This window comes from Euprymna scolopes, chromosome 25, assembly GCF_053919585.1.
Source record: "Euprymna scolopes isolate OS-2025 chromosome 25, ASM5391958v1, whole genome shotgun sequence".
NCBI lineage: Eukaryota > Metazoa > Mollusca > Cephalopoda > Sepiida > Sepiolidae > Euprymna > Euprymna scolopes.
In genome coordinates, this window is record NC_136506.1 from 24578265 (window position 1) to 24596694 (window position 18430).

General features: G+C 35.6%; 1 protein-coding gene across 1 annotated transcript in view; it reads left to right on the forward strand.

Moving 5' to 3' along the window:
* The window catches only part of LOC145247293 (glucagon-like peptide 1 receptor), a 567758-nt gene that overhangs the window by 333043 nt on the left and 216285 nt on the right, over window positions 1-18430 (forward strand). The window contains exon 2 of the mRNA XM_080108912.1: window positions 5346-5442. Coding sequence (XP_079965038.1) covers window positions 5346-5442 — 97 coding nt within the window. The remainder of the gene's footprint in view (window positions 1-5345; window positions 5443-18430) is intronic.

An 18430-nucleotide genomic window follows, 5' to 3' on the forward strand; every position in this document is an offset into this window, starting at 1 on the left:
AGGGAAAGCAAAGCCTGGGAGGGTTGATCTTCTAGAACTGCCCCAAACCAGCATTATACCGCAATCAAGAGTGACCAGGTCATGACAAGAATGATTGAGCATTTGTTAGTTATTGGGGGTGGGGGCTGAGGTTAAAAATCCCTAACCGGTTTTTTAAAAACAGTTCTAAATCAATCATGGTGATATGCGTATGTATTAATAATATGCAGACAATAAATTACTCTGTTTAAAAATGCTAGTTCACAAACCGGTAAACACTTTCGTCACCGACCTGATATTTAAAAACCGCATTAAAGAAAATAACTCGTCCAGGATAAAACAACACGCCCCTGAACGCGATCTTGTGAAGGCGCGACGGAAATGCGATGAGGATCCGAGAATAATTGAAGTGACAGGAAAAATAATTTATCCTGACATTGACTCGACAAAACTAACTGATAAATTCGTTTTCAGATCGGACGTATTTTCTTTTATTTCTGGCTGGTTATTTCTTTATGTATTTAGTAATTTATGAATCTCTGTGTGACAGGAAACGCTATTCATTATCAGATGAGTTATGCGTTTATCGAAATAAAGGGCGGACAAACACTGAAATAATTTCTCCGCACTCACTCGCAAAATGTGGTGGCCGCCATCTGGAAATTGGACAAATAAAGACTGATTTTAAACCCGCATGTCAAACGTTTATCGCTCCTAGGATTTTACGTGAGGGAAGTTCTTTAAGAGGTATTGAGGTTTTAGTAGCATTTTCCCGCCTATTGGCACTAGCAAACAAAATCTATACGGTAAATAGACACCAGTGCAAGAAATGTAATGTCACATGTTCGGATTTTCGGCCAGAAATCAATTTTTTAACAAATTACAATTTCGCAAATTTATTAAAGACTAACGAGAACCCATGGAAAGTCCACGAGTTTTCTCTCCATCTATTTCTGTAATTTACTGTTGCCTTGACAGAGCACAAACCGACTTCGTAATCTAGTGGACGATGTCCTCTTTTTCTACCTCTTTCTCTTATATGAAATGTTGTTAGTTTTTCTCGGCTCTATCATTATTTTCACGGCAGGCGTGCGGATGAGTTTCAATACAAAGAGAAAAACAGGAATTATCCATGTTGTTTAACAAAGCAAGCATATATATATATGTATATATATATGTGTGTGTGTGTGTGTGTGTGTGTGTGTGTGTGTGTGAACAGAACTGCCCTCTGGTGTGTCCTCTCCAAGATTGGATGTCCAAACAAGTATCTAAAAATCTTGAGACTTCCTCATGATGACATGACGGCAGTTGTTGTTGGCAATGGCGACTTGGAAACATTTCCCTTCAAAGTTGATACCGGTGTGAAGCAGAGCTGCATCATTGCCCCAACCCTGTTCGCCAGTTACATCTCCACCATCCTTCACCTCACTAGCCAGAACCTAGCTGAGGGAATAAAACTCATGTACAGGACAGACGGCGAACTCATTAACATCAGCAGGCTTAGTGCAAAAAGCAAGGCTCTCACATCGTCCATTATGGAGCTTCAATAAGTAGATGATAATGCGCTGGCTGTTCACTCAGAAGCGGAACGCCTGGGACTTGACCTTAAAATTAAAAATACCCAGATCCTACACCAACCAGCTTCTGATACACACCCACAGGCGCCCACAATCTTTGTGGAAGGCAACACCTTACAAAATGTGAATCAATTTGCCTACCTTTGCAGCCTTCTCTCCACAAGATCTATCATCAACGCAGAGATTCACCACCGCATCGGATGCGCCAGTGATACCTTTGCCAGGCTACGGCAGCGGGTGTTTGAGAATCAGGACATACAGAGCAGGATCAAAATGATCGTCTATAAAGCTGTTGTCCTGCCCACTCTTTCTTATGGGACGACAGAAGACACCTGAAGGCCCCGGGGTAGTATCACCAGCGTTGTCTCCGCAAGATCCTCAGATTGGATGAAAGGATCGACTAACAAACAAACATAAGCGTCCTGAAAGAGGCCAACATACCTACCATCACTACAACCATCATCCGACACCAGCTGCGATGGACAGGCTATGTTATGCGCAAGCCTAATAACCGCCAACCAAAGCAAATGCTCTACGTTCAGCTAAAAGAGGGAAAGCGGTTCCAAGGCGGACAGAAAAAGATAACATAAAAACCCACCTTAGACAGTGTCACTTCAGCCTCACCAGTTGGGAGAATGTTGATCTTCAGAGGAGCATATGGAGTAGGATGGTCGATGAAGGCATAGCCCACTCAGAAAAGGACCTTCACAGAGCCGCAGAAAACAGAAGGAAGCAGAGAGATGAGAGATATATTACCAACGCAGCTCCTTCCGCTCCTTCCGCCCCTTCCACAACCCAGTCGACTAACCACACATGCTTCCACTGCAATAAAGTCTGCGGGTCAAGGATCGGCCTTCACAGCCATACGAGGACCCATAAATGACCAAACCCAATTTGACCGACGGGAGAACAATCATACTCGTCACGGGTGATTGCCTATGATATATATGATGTAAGTGTCATTGTATGTGTACGGAACGGTTTCTCCTAAACTCCTCTCTCAATTTTTGGTCTACAGACTTGAAACTTTATATATATGGTATTTAAACATGTGGGAAAAATTCAATTTGTTTTTTAGCCGGTGAAAATACCTGCTAAAGTCGTCAAAACTGAAAAAATTCCTTGACAGGAGCAAGTCGACTAAACATGTTACGTCTACTATGCACGAATGTACATTTATAGTTTAAGTTGCTTCATTTTAGACGTTTACTTAGATATCTGTCGATAGTTCAAACGGGAATGACTACGGCTGGAGTGCTGTAGGTTTTGGTTTCGATTATAGCTGATGGCACCACAGTTATTTTTTTTTAACTTTTGACAGCATTACTATATATTAAGTACAATATGATAATCAATAATAATAATAAGCACGAAATATGCATAAATTAATATATCCTAATTAAGTGTATTCTACGAGCGGACAATGCAAGGCAATTTATATACAGGGTATCCACAAAGTCTGGCTACAATATATACACACACACACACACACACACACACACGTGTATATATACATATATATATATATATATATATATATATATATATATATATATATGTATATACAGGGTACCCACAAAGTCTGGCTACATAATCTAGAGGATGCTTCCACATAATGTAGCCAGACTTTGTGGACACCCTGTGTATATATATATATATATATATATATATATATATATAATGTTAAACTTTAGATTCTGATAAACCAACATATAGACACATATATTCGAATTAAGAATTTATTGTTTGACCAAGGAATATATAGAAGGGGTTATGTTAATTTCCTTAATCCATGAATTTTCAATCATCAGAGGAAATAAAATGCGTTTAGCAAAATTCTTATATATTGAGCTTTTCATTTTTGGCTAGGATCACCCTTAAAATGTTACTTTAAGTAATATCTATCAGAATTCACATCTGAATTATATCAGTGTCTTATCTCGCTTTTATATATATATATATATATATATATATATATATATATATATATATATATATATATATATATACATATAAAACAATACGGGTTTTCTCACTATACTAGCGGAGGTACCCGGCGTTGCACGTGTGTGGAGAGGTTTTATGAGATGTGTATTAATCAACGGAGACATAAGAAAAATTTTTCAAACCTCCTAAAAATATGGAAACAACAGCGAGTACCCGCGCGAGCGCAAAAGAATAAATAAATAAATAATTGGTCAATGGAACCCTAAAAAAAAGAAAATAACTAACCTCCTAAGAAAAATTCCGGATAGAAAATCAATAGGCTCTAGCTTTCAAATTTCAAAGCTACAAGTTTAGTACTTAAACGAAAGCCACCTGAAAGACCGCGAAGCGCTCGAATGCAAGAAAGTATCTGTGCTGTGAGACTTTCTGTTACTTAGTCTTCTACACGTTAAGCTCGCAAACATGCTTTGGCCTTGGAATTGTCTGATCGAATAATCAGAAGAATTCCGCAAACTTATGTGTAGTTCCATCCATGCAAAGTAATGATTGCTCAAACTGCACGAGTGCAATTGGGAAAATCGCAGGACTAAATGGTATTTCTATCGTTCCGTATATATATATATATATATATATATATATATATATATATATATATATATATATATATACTAGCAATCGGTGCCCGGCGTTGCCCAGGTGTTTTGAGGTTAATGCTAAGAAAAAAAAAAAGGTCAATTTTTTAAAACTTTGACCCCTATTATGTTTTGATTTTAAATTTCCAATTCATATGCTAATAACCAAAGTTTAGAATTACATCTATTTTGCTAATAACACTTACTCCGTTGAGATGAGCCATTCATTGAAAATATATAGTTTAAGATAAAATATTTCATAATTATCTATACACTTTTGTCAAAAATAAATTTTGTTGTAATTCTACGTAATTTAATTCATAATTTTGCTCTATCACGCATATTGGGCATTCTTTAGCTGCTTGATATCGTCTTATAAATATTAATCCTAATATTTAGCTGGTCTTTATGTTTACATTATTATACAATCTATATTCATACGGCTTTTCAGTATTTATTTATGGGGGGGGGTAGCTGATCGGTTTCACCCTCTCTTTCGCAGAGTTGTATCGAGTAATTTAAAAAGGGGAAATTTAAAATAAAACTACGTTGCGTTCCGTTATGGGTGACAAAATTGGGAAAACGATTAAAATAAAGCAATTTTAACATGTTTTTTCTTGAAGATCCTAGAGACTAATCTCGCTCAAACCTTAGAGACATTCCATCTGAGAATGCCATTTCAACCGAACGTGAACTGTCTCCAAGATCTTTAAATGGAATATTGAGTGAGCACAACTTAGAATTGAAAATAAGTTCGGGCTGAAGTTCACTGTATATGATAGGTTTTTAATGAGATGGTTATATATATATATATATATATATATATATATATATATATGAATTGGAAATCAGTTTCGAAAGGAAGAAACAAACAAAATCATTAATTTGTACAATCGTTTCGGAAACGATGTTTTATTAAAATAGACAACATGTCTTGAACAATAACTTGATAAAAAGATTTTTTTACATTTAAACAAATTCTCCTCATCAGCAAAAAAATGTTAAAGACACCAAAATAAACTAGCATGTTTGTATAAAAGCATGTATTCCTTTTTTTTCTAAATGGTTGAAATAATTATTTCCATCGTTCAGAGACAACTTTCAACATAATTTTTGTTACATAATTTTTAAAATTCTATAATGTATTTGTTAACGTCATTTTAAAATTACAGGTGCATTAGTCATTAAGAATTTTTCTTCTTTTTTTCAGAAACAAAACGCATCGTTTGCAAAGCAATGGCACATGCTCGACATTGCCAGGCGGGAATGCTATGCACGTATGAGTATAGAACCTCCCAAATTTTCAAGTAAGCCTCATTTTATTCATTTTTTTTTACTAGCTGTCCCTCTCTGGTGATGTCCGGTATTGTATTTACTTGCAATTTATTTTGGTTTTTCATTTTGTACTCAGATTATGCTGTGTGCAAGTAAGTCTCTAATATGTAGTTTTCTCCCTTTTGTTTTTTCACTCGATAATTACTTACTAAACACACTTGTGTCCTATCCATTTCTTAGTGTATTCCCTGTGGACTAATTGTTGAATAATTATTCATCCGAAACCGATAAACCATATTTCATAATAAATTCATCTGATGTTAAATGTGGTGTATACGTTTGGATATTTAAAGTGTTCTAATAAATTATAAACACAAGTACAGACACAGACATACACAGACATACACAGACAAAGACAGACATATACACACATACGCGCACTACACACGCACACGCGCGTGCGCGCACACACACACATACATATATATATATATATATGTCAGAATGAAGTTGGTTGGTTGTTTGTGTTTTACGGCATATCGACCCTTTTAAGGTTATTTAATGCCCAATCCAAAGATTGAAGAAATTTTTTTTAATAAAATATATTTCAAGTCCGTTTCTGTTTAACCCATAGTTGGGACGCTAACAGGTACTACCACTCCGGGTCAGAGTGGACCTGGAAGCAATGCCAATTAAAGGGTGGCTCCACATTCCCCAAAGCCCGACATTTAACCTCATTACACCTATTAACAGTTGTTTCTGAGTATTACCTTTGAAGTTATTGCGCTGCTTGAACACTATATATAACATCAGAAACCAATGGTGGTAGTTTTGGGTGAGTGTGGGAGAAATGCTAAATTCAGATTTTTCTATTGTTTGTAAAATGTTCGAAATAACTGTAAGTTATATATTATTTTTATTGCCATCCTTTGAGATGAGTAATTTATTTATTTATTTATTTGCGGACTGTTATCCTCATCTTAATAGTTGTTTTTTCACCACGTTTCGGCTAACTTATCCTCTGGCCTTTTTCAGCTGATTACTCCTGATGGGATAGAAATGCTGAGCCTCGTAACTGTATCCTCGGGGGCCGGTGGCTTGTGGATAGAGGTGTTGAATCCCCACGGTCCCAGATGAACATTGTCTGAAGATATTGGTTTTCATTCTGCCTAAAGCAGGCCAGAGGTTTAGTTAACCAAAAACGTGATGAGATAATCACAACTATGGAAGGCAGTAATTACTGGGGATACAGTTACGTGGCTCAGAATTCCTATCTCGTAGTGGTTAATCATCTGAAGAAGGCCAGAGGATGAGTTGGCCGAAACGTGGTGAAACAGTAACTATGAAGATGAGTATAACAGTTCGTAAATAATTTTTAAAAAATGATTGCAACTTGTAAAGCAAATCTGATTGGACTAAAACTTTGACGCGTGCAATTCGAATGTAATTACTATATGTAGATCATATTTGCTGTAATCAGTGGTGCCATCTATGTGTCAAGCTAGCAAGTTATTGATCTGCTATGCTTTAAATTTATTAAATCTGTGAATATTTAAACCACAAGGGGTGTAAATCTTTACTTAAATGACTAAATTTAGAATTAAACATTCTAAAAGGTGTTGATATGTCGTAATGTCAGCCAAATAAATTGCACATAGTTTATTACGTGTTTTCAAATTTGGTCAAGGACAGAATATTTGACTACTTTGATTATTAGCAGAAACGTATCTGGAGGATAAACATTAGCATTCTACAAAAAAAAAACTGTCGGTGAATGTGTTTTCATATATTTATTAAATGTGGCATCCTCCACATCTAGCTTCCGCATTAAACTTCTAGCCATATAGCAGATCGTTCTATGATTTCACTGAATTTGACTGGATTCATTTCGGTTCACGTATCATGATTGTTACTTAATTACAGTTATAAGAATTGTGTTCGTATATATATATATATATATATATATATATATATATATATATATATATATATATATATATGTATACCCGCAAAGAGATAGCTTCGAATTTGGGGGTATCAAAACCAAAGCAAAATATGATGAAAGCAAAAATAAAATAGATAAACCCCATAATTTATTATACTATACCTGTTCACACTGAAACACTTCTCACAATATTCTGTGGATCTATATTAAAAAACCTTATTAAACTTTGTGACATATTTCCATTCTATGGAGGTCAGGCGCGAACGAACATCCCATAATTTATTTATTCAAACTGAAACATAATTATAAAAATATACTCATATATCAGAAGCTCACAGTATTAATGCCGGTGTCCCTCAGGGATCCATCCTGGGCCCAACTCTTTTCCTGATCTACATTAATGATCTTCCAAATCATATCCTTACATCATTTGTAGACATTTATGCTGACGACACTACCATTTATGGTACCACATCTAAGACAGTAAACGACCAAGTTCTCTCCAATTCTCTGATCTTGAGCACGTAGTACAATGGGGAAAAGAGTGGCTGGTTACTTTTAATGCATCTAAAACCAAGCTTCTCTCTTTACATCATCAACATTCTAATTCACATTTGTCATCAATTGAAATGAATGGCTCTCGTCTTCAGGAGGCCTCAAGTTTTGACAAGCTTCTGGGCTTGACCATTACTCCTGATCTTAAATGGAACACGTATATCAAATCTGTTGCCAAGGCCGGTGGAAAAATGGTGGGATCTTTCTATCGATCCAGTAGATATCTCACTGCTGATGCTATTCTCTACCTATATAAGAGCCAGGTACGTCCAAGGATGGAATACTGTTGCCACATCTGGGCAGGAGCTGCTAGAAAGGACTTGTCCTGCCTTGATAGAGTTCAAAATAGACTTCGTAGCCTCGTAGGAGATGTCCTTTTCTCCTCCTTGCAACCTTTATCCCACAGAAGAGATGTTGCGAGTTTGTCTCTGATGTATCGTTATTTTCATGGAAAGTGTTCAACTGAGCTTCAATCTATGGTCCCCCCTCGCCAAACTTTCACAAGAAACACTCGTCTAGCTGTAAACACTATCAATAATTTCCCCCACTCTTTATCTGTGCCTAAACCTAAACGTAGATTCCATGAACGTAGATTCCATGAACAAAGCTTCTTTCTTAGAACTGCACGCCTGTGGAATTGTCTTCCGTTTTCCTGCTTTCCGGCTGACTACAATATGGTTGTGTTCAAGTCTAAAGTAAATAAGTTCTTGATGAGCCGTTCCATATAAGTTATTAAATTTACCAAATTTTCATTACTAATGATTACTATATTGACCAATTTCTACTGTACACTCTTTAACCCTTATCCTTGAGTGGCCTCTGGGCCTTGATAATGTGGTGATGCCTTTGTAAAAAAAAAAAAAAAAAAAAAAACTTACGCAGATAGATATGAAAAGTCTTTATTAAAGTTTGTGCCTATTTCCATTCTATGGAGGCCAGGCGCGAACGCATACCCTACAATTTTATCATACCATCCCTATTTAAGTTAAAACATACTTATCAAAGTATTCTTATGTACATCTATATCAAAAACTCTTGTAAACGTTTCTTTTTATTTTTTATTTCCATACTTTGTGGACCAGGAGCGAACGAAGACCCCACAATTTTAATGAACCACCGTTCTGCCAGATCAAACATACCCATTCCTGTGTCTCGATACATCTTCTATCATTATATGTAATCAGTTTTTTTAAATAGTCAACCATATAGGAGCCTGTTCGTGACACGCACATACACACGCACATTCAGATTTATATTATATATATATATATATATAAATGAAATTGTCTGACTTTCTGTGTGTGTGTCTGTCTCTCTGTCTGTGTGCATTACCTACCAAACTACTCCGTCAATTTTTAGTCTACAGAGTCGAGATTTGACATTAGGAAGATCGTTTTAATCGGTTTTCGGCCAGACATTTGGAAACTCTTCTAAACTCCTTCGCACATTTTTTGATCTAAACACATGAAATTTTAGATGTAGGATACTTGGACATGCCTCTAACTTTCTAATTTAATTTGAGCCCAAAATATGGGGTCAAAGTTTAAAAAATTGACCTCTGCTGTCTCTACCCAATTACTCAGCCAATTGTTGGTGTAACCATTTGAAATTTTACATGAAGTGTATTCCGACATAAGGCAAGCTTTTTATGCGAATTTTAGTCAAAAATTTGTCTGCCAAGGGGCCAAACTTCAAAAGATTTACTTTTGCGGTCTCTAGCAAACTATTCAGTCAATTTTGGGTCTAAACATTGAGAATTTTACATAAATGGTATTCAGACATGCAGCAATCATTTTAATCTTTTTTCGTCTCTAACTGACTGTGACTGTGATTTCTGATTGTCTCTAACTTCGAATCCTATCTCAATATATTGACAATCTCCTTTCTTTATTACGTCAGAGGTGTGGTCAACTAACGTGACTTTATCACGTTTCAAATTACCCGTGCCCTTTGCACATGTATCTAGCACCTCTCATAAACAAAAGAAATCCGTAAATTAAATTGTATCATTTAACTTATTTGTTACGCTAGCGGGGGTACCCGGCGTTTGCCGGCTGTTTAAGCGACGTAATAACCCTGGTTCCATATTAAAAAAAAAGCGATGTTAAACTTGCTAAAAAAAATCGGGAAAAAGAAAAGAAAAAACACCGAACAAATGTAAAACTTCTTTAAAAAAAAAACAAAAAGCAAAAATAAGGAAAAAAATGATGAACGTGGTCGGAAAAACAGAAACGAAGCGAAAAGCGAAAAAAATAGAAAATGACCTAAATAATCCTTCGTTTCGGTTAAGTCCATGGTGTGTTTCACCCAGTGGAATGCATAGAACGAAAATGAACGTTAAAATTCCATTCCTGTTTTTTAAACAACTACAAAACGAAATAAAACGGAAATAATGTATTATATGTTTATTTTATAAAAAAAATGGAAAGAATACTTTTTTTTAGTGTATAAATGTTGGGGAAAAATGGTAATTAAGCAAAGTAAAAGTAAGCGTTGGATATGAATTTATGTTTGTGTGAATGTCGCTATCTGTTAATTCTGTGGTGCATTTCACCCAATAGGAAGCATAGAACGGAAAGGCACGATGCAATTCCATTCCAGTTTTTTAAGCAACTATGAAGTACAGAAAACCGAAACCGGCGTTCGTTCGCAAGTGTCCCTTGTGAACGATCACGCAACGATGTAAATGGATGGCGGGGGAAGGAGGAATTAATTAGAGAGAAAATATTTTACTACTTTCGGTGATTTTAACCGATTTTGGCAGGGAACTCTAAGCAGAAAAAATATAGGAATCTACGATTATCGTGGAAGTGGAGAGGTAATATTCCTATAACACACCTCAGATAGTGTGCTGCGGTTTGTGCATATTAAACCAATAAAATATGCCCAAAATTGCCTACCTTTGTACATATAGTGTCCAGGTCAGCTTCAGTTTTGCTGCTCCAGTTGTCTCCCCTGTGGCCTTACCATTAAGCTTCGAAATATCATAGGCTAGTTTTCTTTATAGTTCATATGTTTTTTTATTGATTTGATTATCAAATGAAGTTCAACTTTTGAACTGTTATCAACTGTTATATATACGTGTCTACTCATACACATATATGGCTATATAGTTTGTTAGTTTTGTCTATAGGTGTATATATTGTTACATAATTTATATAACTTTATATAGAAGAATTCAATAAAAAAAATTAGCTGATCGTTGTAACATCTAAGAAGCAACTACTATACATTAATGGTCCTAATATTAGCTACATAGTTACGTGTGAGGGCGGTTAAGTGTTGATACTAGCAATCGAGTTAGCTAAAATGCGTGATGGTAAGGATTCCCCTCTACCTTGATTAGATTTTTATTTGATCGGTGAAAATCAACAATCATCATAAAAAGCCACGCTTTAAACTACTAGCGGAAGCGACGCAAAATAAATAGCATCCCCCTTTCACGTCACATATATCTTTATCCTCACTTACCCCTTCCACTAGCCGTTTTCTGTTCCAAAGTTACAAACACTGACAGAAAGTAAGTAATTACAAATGCAGTCGGCGCGAAAATCAGACCACATGGTGCAGAAAATATTTAAATATAACATTCTAAGTTCAGATGCTGTCGAATGCAGACTTGAACGAGCAGAATCCGTGGAGGAGAAATTGCAAATTTTCCACGGGTCCGAATCAACTCAATAGAAAGGGAAAACACGCCTATATCTTTTCCAACATAGATAAAAAGTAGAAACCCCCCAAAAAACATGTTTTATCGCAAACCAAGGAATGGGCGTATTAAGGCGAACCTCAATGGACTATTAAAATTCCGGAAAGCTAGGAAGTGGACAGGTTCTTCTCTGAAATATTTTATTATTGTTGGGCCTTTCACTTTGTTCGTATTAAACCTGTTCCAACAGCTAAACATTCTCTGATTATAACCCTCCTCTTTTCATCCCGATTTCTGCCCACTTTCCGAAATTCTTTAGACATTTGTTTCTGTTTAACAAAATATTATTCTGTTGTATAAAGGATAAAGAGAATAAATGAAAGAAAAGACAGATATTAGTTAATTTGCTTCTTCTTTTCTTTTTACCCGTCCGGACAATGCTTTCTATGACTTGCTTCGTGATAATTAAAATTAGTTGCATAATAAAATAGTTGAGATAGATAGATAGATAGATAGATAGATAGATAGATAGATGGATAGATATGTATAGTCTTGTTGCTATGTGCACATCTCTTCTTATCTTGTCGAATTGTGCTCTAGTTATATCATGATGATGGAGCGCCACCATTCGACTCACTGGAGTATAAATCGTTCTTGAGAGACTTGGGCATAAAATAGATGTATATCATCCGCACATTATCCGCAAAGTAATGACTAAGCCGAACTGCCCCTAAAAATCATCAAAAATATCCTGAACTGCATTGATAACGACGGCAACCTACGCCACGATTGGGCAGCACGGACGATGATGTCACAGAGGAACATGCCTCACTAGGACCTTAGACTATCATCAACCGAAATGTTATATGGTCAAATAATAAAATAACACCTCCCTATACTTCGCGGGAAGCACCGGATACACAAGCATTGGACATAAACCAAAGAATTGAGAGAAAGGGTGACGATATAAAGACATGTGCTAAACAAATAACAGTACAACATTCACATCCGTCCACTCCAACAGCTTCAGGTCAGCGAATGCATTCAAGTGCAGAATCAGGAGGGACCATATCTGCGACGATGGACTAAACACTGGGATAGTTATTGAGACCATGGGAAATTTGCAATGCCGGATACGGTTGGATGAATGCGGCAGGATCACACTACGCAATCGCCGTTTCCTCTGGAAAATCCAATCTATCGTGGATACGCAAGATTATTCGCAAGTATAACCACCCCCTCAACTACCCCCCAAATGGTAAGAAAGGAGGGCAGCGTATCTCTGTGTGACATTTCCATAGTTTGTAACGTTTCAACTCAAATTTTTACAAAATCAAAGAATTAATTTAATCATTATTTTAGTCTCAGGGGATATGTTCACTTTATCCCACACCATGCAATGAGAAACTTTAGTTTCAGGTCCTTATATATTAATATTGATAGAAGAGATTTGCGCCTCACGATCTGAACAAAACCATTCTCCCAAAGTCTATTTCCCAGAGACTCCCACGCAATCAAAGTAGTGCCATCTATTACATTCATCACAATCACATTCAAAACATACCTTTGGGGAGGAACCATCATTTCTAACAGAACAAGTAGGATATAAATAAAGTTCTCCTTCTTCCTCAACTGTCACTTCTGCATGATCTGCAAAAAAAAAAAAAATGTCGATACTTTCTACGATATACAAATGATTAAGGGAATGGATCTGCTAACAATCATTCCTTAATATACAGGTGGGACGAATATTTATGAAGTCGACAGAAAAAGACGGTCATTGTTTTCAACTTATAATTAATTGATGGATTTTTTTTCATCTCTCTTTGTCTAGATAGCAAATGGGTTAACATACCTTTTTTTTTAATGAGTTTTGAAAATGATTTGTTTCAGAAGTTATGATGTGCGTTCAATAACTTTTCACACATTTTTGTACAGGCATTTAAAGTTGTTGTAGACTTTTGAAAATTCAGTATATTGTGGCTCTAGTTATTATGAGATTACTGGCCAATTTTTATGATTTCAGGTTCAACCGAACAAATAAAGCAGGAATTAGAATACACCCTAGTAAAGCCTGGTTGTTTGTAACGAATAAAGCGAAGAACCTTATCAAAACTCCAGAAATGTTTAGATCAGTTTGGCGTCTTCACCAAAACCATGTCACTGACTGTTTCTTTACTCCGTGGAATGACTTGTAAATGTACAAAAAACAGTTTCGTATATTCAAGCGATCTAAACCGAAAATAACTATTAGATCAATAAATCAATCGTAATAAGAAGAATAGTAAGGAAGTTCTTTGTAGAATAAAAAAAATCCCAAACACTTTAATTAAATAAAACCTGTCTAGCTTTACAATATGAACAAGGGTGGCTGCCGGAACAAACATACGATGTTGAGTCTTCTATGAACGTTTTTCCTCTGGCAGTAGTACATTTTATTTGTCATTTTTATCTAACCAAAACAATTTCTAACTATTTTCTGCAAAGTATATGCACGAAAAGAGTCGATATTGACATAATAATAATTGTTGTTTTCTTCATAACGAAACAGATCTGTAAAAATGCACACATAGCTAGCACCTTCTCTACTCTTCTGATGAGAAGCGTAAGGTTTCGAAATGCCCTAGCATAAAGAGTTCCTTCTATCCCCCAAATTTTGCCCGCATTCCATTATTCAATAAATGATCCATTCTATATCTACCTATATATAGTTTTGCGTCTTCATTTCATTCTCTTGTTGGTCTATTGTATAAGCTCCAATAATTATTGTTGAGCTTGGCATTATCCGGATAAGTCTCCTTTTGTGGAATTGATCTTTCTCTTTTCTCTTTTACTTAAAGCTATATATATACATATATATATATACATATATATATATATATATATATATATATATATATATATGATGCAAGGTTCTTCAAGCTTATACGAAAGTAAAGTTTGCAATCTCTTTTGATAATCGGTTTTTCAGAAGCTCAATGCATATATATATATATATATATATATATATATAGTAATTTATAAAATATATATGGCGATTAAGCTTAATCGCCATATATATTTTATAAATTACTAACTAGCTCTACCTACGTATTGAGCACTTTTGAAGTAAATACTTAAAGTTTACGCATAAATCTATACTTTCGTATATTAATTTTATGTGAGTAAATGAAGTAGTTATATATATAAATATATATATATATATATACATATATATATATATACGAAAAAGTTTGAAGGTTATATCGACCGAAACGTTGTGAAAATGGCACTCAAGATAAGAATAATGGCCTGAAGTTTCCAAATAATACGAATAACCAAATCTTATCTCAAACATTCAGAAGCGTTATATATATTTTTAAGTTCTAACATTACCTTTTAAAACGCAGAATCCCTGCAAATAACAGAACAATGATTCTCTCTATGACATTAACTCATTTCTGTGATATTTAGTTTGGTGGACACCTGCGAATTTATCAGGATGACAAAAGTGCGAGCGAGAAAATAATTGGACATTTTCCGATTTGAAAGATTTCTTTTTTCTCCCTTTCGTAATACACTGTTCCTACGCAGGCTATCTGTCTTCAACATCCGCCTTTTATTCAGCATATTTTGAGCACTAATGTTACAGATATTTATGAAGACGACAAAAAAGACAGTCACAGTTTTCAACTTATAATTAATTGATGGTATTTTTTGCATCGTTCTTAGTCGAAATAGCAGGAGATTAGAGAAATAATATTTTCGAAAGTTATGATGTCCATTCAATAAATTTGCAGACTTTTTTTACTACAGGCATTTAAAATTGTCGTAGACTCTTGAAAACTCATTATGTTATTGCTATACATCTTTTGAGATGACTGACCTTTTTGATGATTCCATGGTAAAATGAACAGCTATAGTAGGAATTGGAATACAGCCTGATTGTTGGAGCTGGTGAATTTCAAAATAAAGCAATCTGGGCGTGAAGAACAGTATGCAATAAAATTTTGTTTTAAACTTAGAAAAATGCCACAGAAACATATGGAATGCTTCAGATTGCTTTTGGACCATCTTGTATGAATTGAGCATCAGTTTTTGAGTAGAAGTCTGTGAGGAATGATAGGGGGTGCAGGAGCAGTATGAAGTGTGAACACCGAAATTGGTTGGGCAAATAAAGAATTTCATAGATAAGGACCGTCATGTATCTTTAGAAATAATAAACTTAGAAAAATGCAACAGAAACATGTGGAATGCTTCAGATCGCTTTTGGACTATCTTTAGAAATTATAAATGTACTGTTAGATGCCAGTTTTGGAACTGTACACACATTTATTCATGAAGAACTGAAGATGCGGAAGATTTGACGAAGTTTATCCCAAGGGGGCTAAAAGAAGATCACAAACTATTTGACCAAGATGGGCATCAAGACAGCTGCTAATACTCCCTATAGTATAGATCTTGCTTCCTGTGACTTTTGGTTATTTCCTAAGCTCGAGAAACCTTAGAGGCTGTAGTTATGAAATAATTAGGAAGATGAAAGAGGCTGTAAGATGGGTCAACGACAGGCTCACACAAAAAACTTCCCTGTGGCCTTCCAGAGGTTGTTAAAATAGTACAAGTATATTGCAGCCGGAGAAGATTAATTCGAAGGGATCTAGAGTTTAATGTGCATACTATCAATAAAAGTGGCCATGCGAAAAAGTCCTAAAAACTTATTTCAAACACATAGTATATCAAATCAATTTATTTTCCAAACGAGACCAACTGTTATATATAACTCAAAATTGCGGGTGGGGCCTTTATTTACTAATATGTAACTACTTATCAAGGGTCAAATACAACTGGAGGATAAGAATGAATTGGTAGTGATGAGGGTGTAACATTTTAACAATAAAAGTATTTATACATCCGTGCAGATTTTTATACGCGCTGGTCGTTTACGCGCTTTTCACTTCTTTTCATGACATAAAGTAACACAAGGAGACGTTCGCTGAGTTTTCATCGGGGTTTTGTTTCGAAAGAATTTACTTGGGAGACTGAGAGACTAGTGTTATTTTATCTAATTGTTTCCTTCTTTACTTAAGTTTCTAACTTAAAAAATAAGTGACGCGGACGGACAGACATAGAAATAACATTCGCCTTAGATTATTTTCCTTATCTGGTTCGGATAGCATCTCTACAGAAACTGATCTGAAAATCCTTAATTGCTTTCCGAAGTGAGGGTTACGAGGCTGCCTAAAGTAAACTCAAGATCCACTTTCTACTATCCTATATTCTTCTGTTTATTCCACATGAACTCTTCCATTAAACCCACAGTTGACCTTGTGCCCAACTTCTTGGAAAATAGGTAAATTCTTCCATGAACACCCCACTCCCACTTAGATATCGATTGCCCTGTAAACGGACCCATTAATTCACCGATTGTAGAGAGGTAAGGTAAATGGGACTACCTTTAGGCTGTGCATGGCGACCAGATGATGCTTTAAGACGCGATTTTGTTTGTTGGGTGAAAACTGCTGGGTCCTTTAGCCTCACGTTCTTTCTTACCTTGAGCCGAAACTTTCTTTAGGGGGGATTTTCTCTCCTCTCACCGTTTTCACTGCTTAATCAAAAGAACAGTGGCCTATCCATCCGAGTTCGGCCTTTTAATCCTCTCAAATCCCAGGAATTCTCGTGGTTAGTCTCACTCTCTTTCCCTAAAAGCAACCACGTCTACCGCTTGTTGTTGTTGTTCTTCTTCTTCTTCCAACACCTGTGTCTTAACAGCAAATAGAACAGACTTTCTGTCTTTTGGAGGTGAGTGCATTAAAAGAATTACTACTACACTGGCCAGTGAGCAACCTGATTGCAGAAATGATCACGTGACTTGCAACACTATTTAGATCCTTATTTCGACTGATGGAAAATAAGAGAGCAGATTCGATTAATCGGTTGAACATGTGTCTATGCATCATCTTATTCTTATAAAAATCAAAACCATATTTCTTTATTTTTTTCTAAGTTTTTTACTAAGTTGTTGTCACTTATAAAGACCCAAAGCCCATTCGAGGTTAAACGATAAAAAGAATATCAGGTGGACTGTGACATCAAACCGTAATGATTGGTAATGATTGTGGTTATTTAACAGAACTTGATTATCTAAGAAAGTGGCTCAACAAGAATTTGTCTACATTGAACTTGAAAAAGACTATATTGTACTCATCTTGGAAGTACCCCAGCGATATTATGTTTTATGGTCGAGCAATTTTAGGAAATAAACTTTTCTTATGGAAAGTCTGTTTTTTGGTTTTAGGAAAAGATATAGTAATAGAGGAAGTGGAAAGGGTTGACAGCGAGTGTAGTTCGATGTGTTTTTGCTTTAAATGTTATAAAGGCGAACCATAGATTAGAGCTCAGTCGAGCATCTGCAACAAAAATAACGATAGAGGGGAGAAAGGCAAGTAACGTCTCTCCTGTGAGAAAGAGATAGTACTTTCGATGATCCTGTGTGTTCTATGGAGAAAGACGGACATTTTTATGACAAAAGAAATATGAGTGTAGTTCCTCAAAGGCAAATTGGACTACTCAGTTTGTTTCGAATAAATTTAGACAGTTTTATATTAAAAACTTTTTTTTTAATTTTAATGTACTCTAAAATAAAACGAGGAATGCATCTCCACAATTCAGTTTCTTTTTCTGAGGCTATCGTCAGAATGTACTTTAAAAAAGGTTGTTTGTTGGTTGTTTGTTTTACGACATATCAACCCTTTTCGGGTTATTTAATGCCGAATCCAAAGATTTTGAAGAAAATTTTTTTGATAGAATATATTTGTTGTTTTCAAGTCGGTTTCTATTTAACCCATAGTTGGAACCCTACCAGGTACTACCACTCCGGGTCAGAGTGGACCTG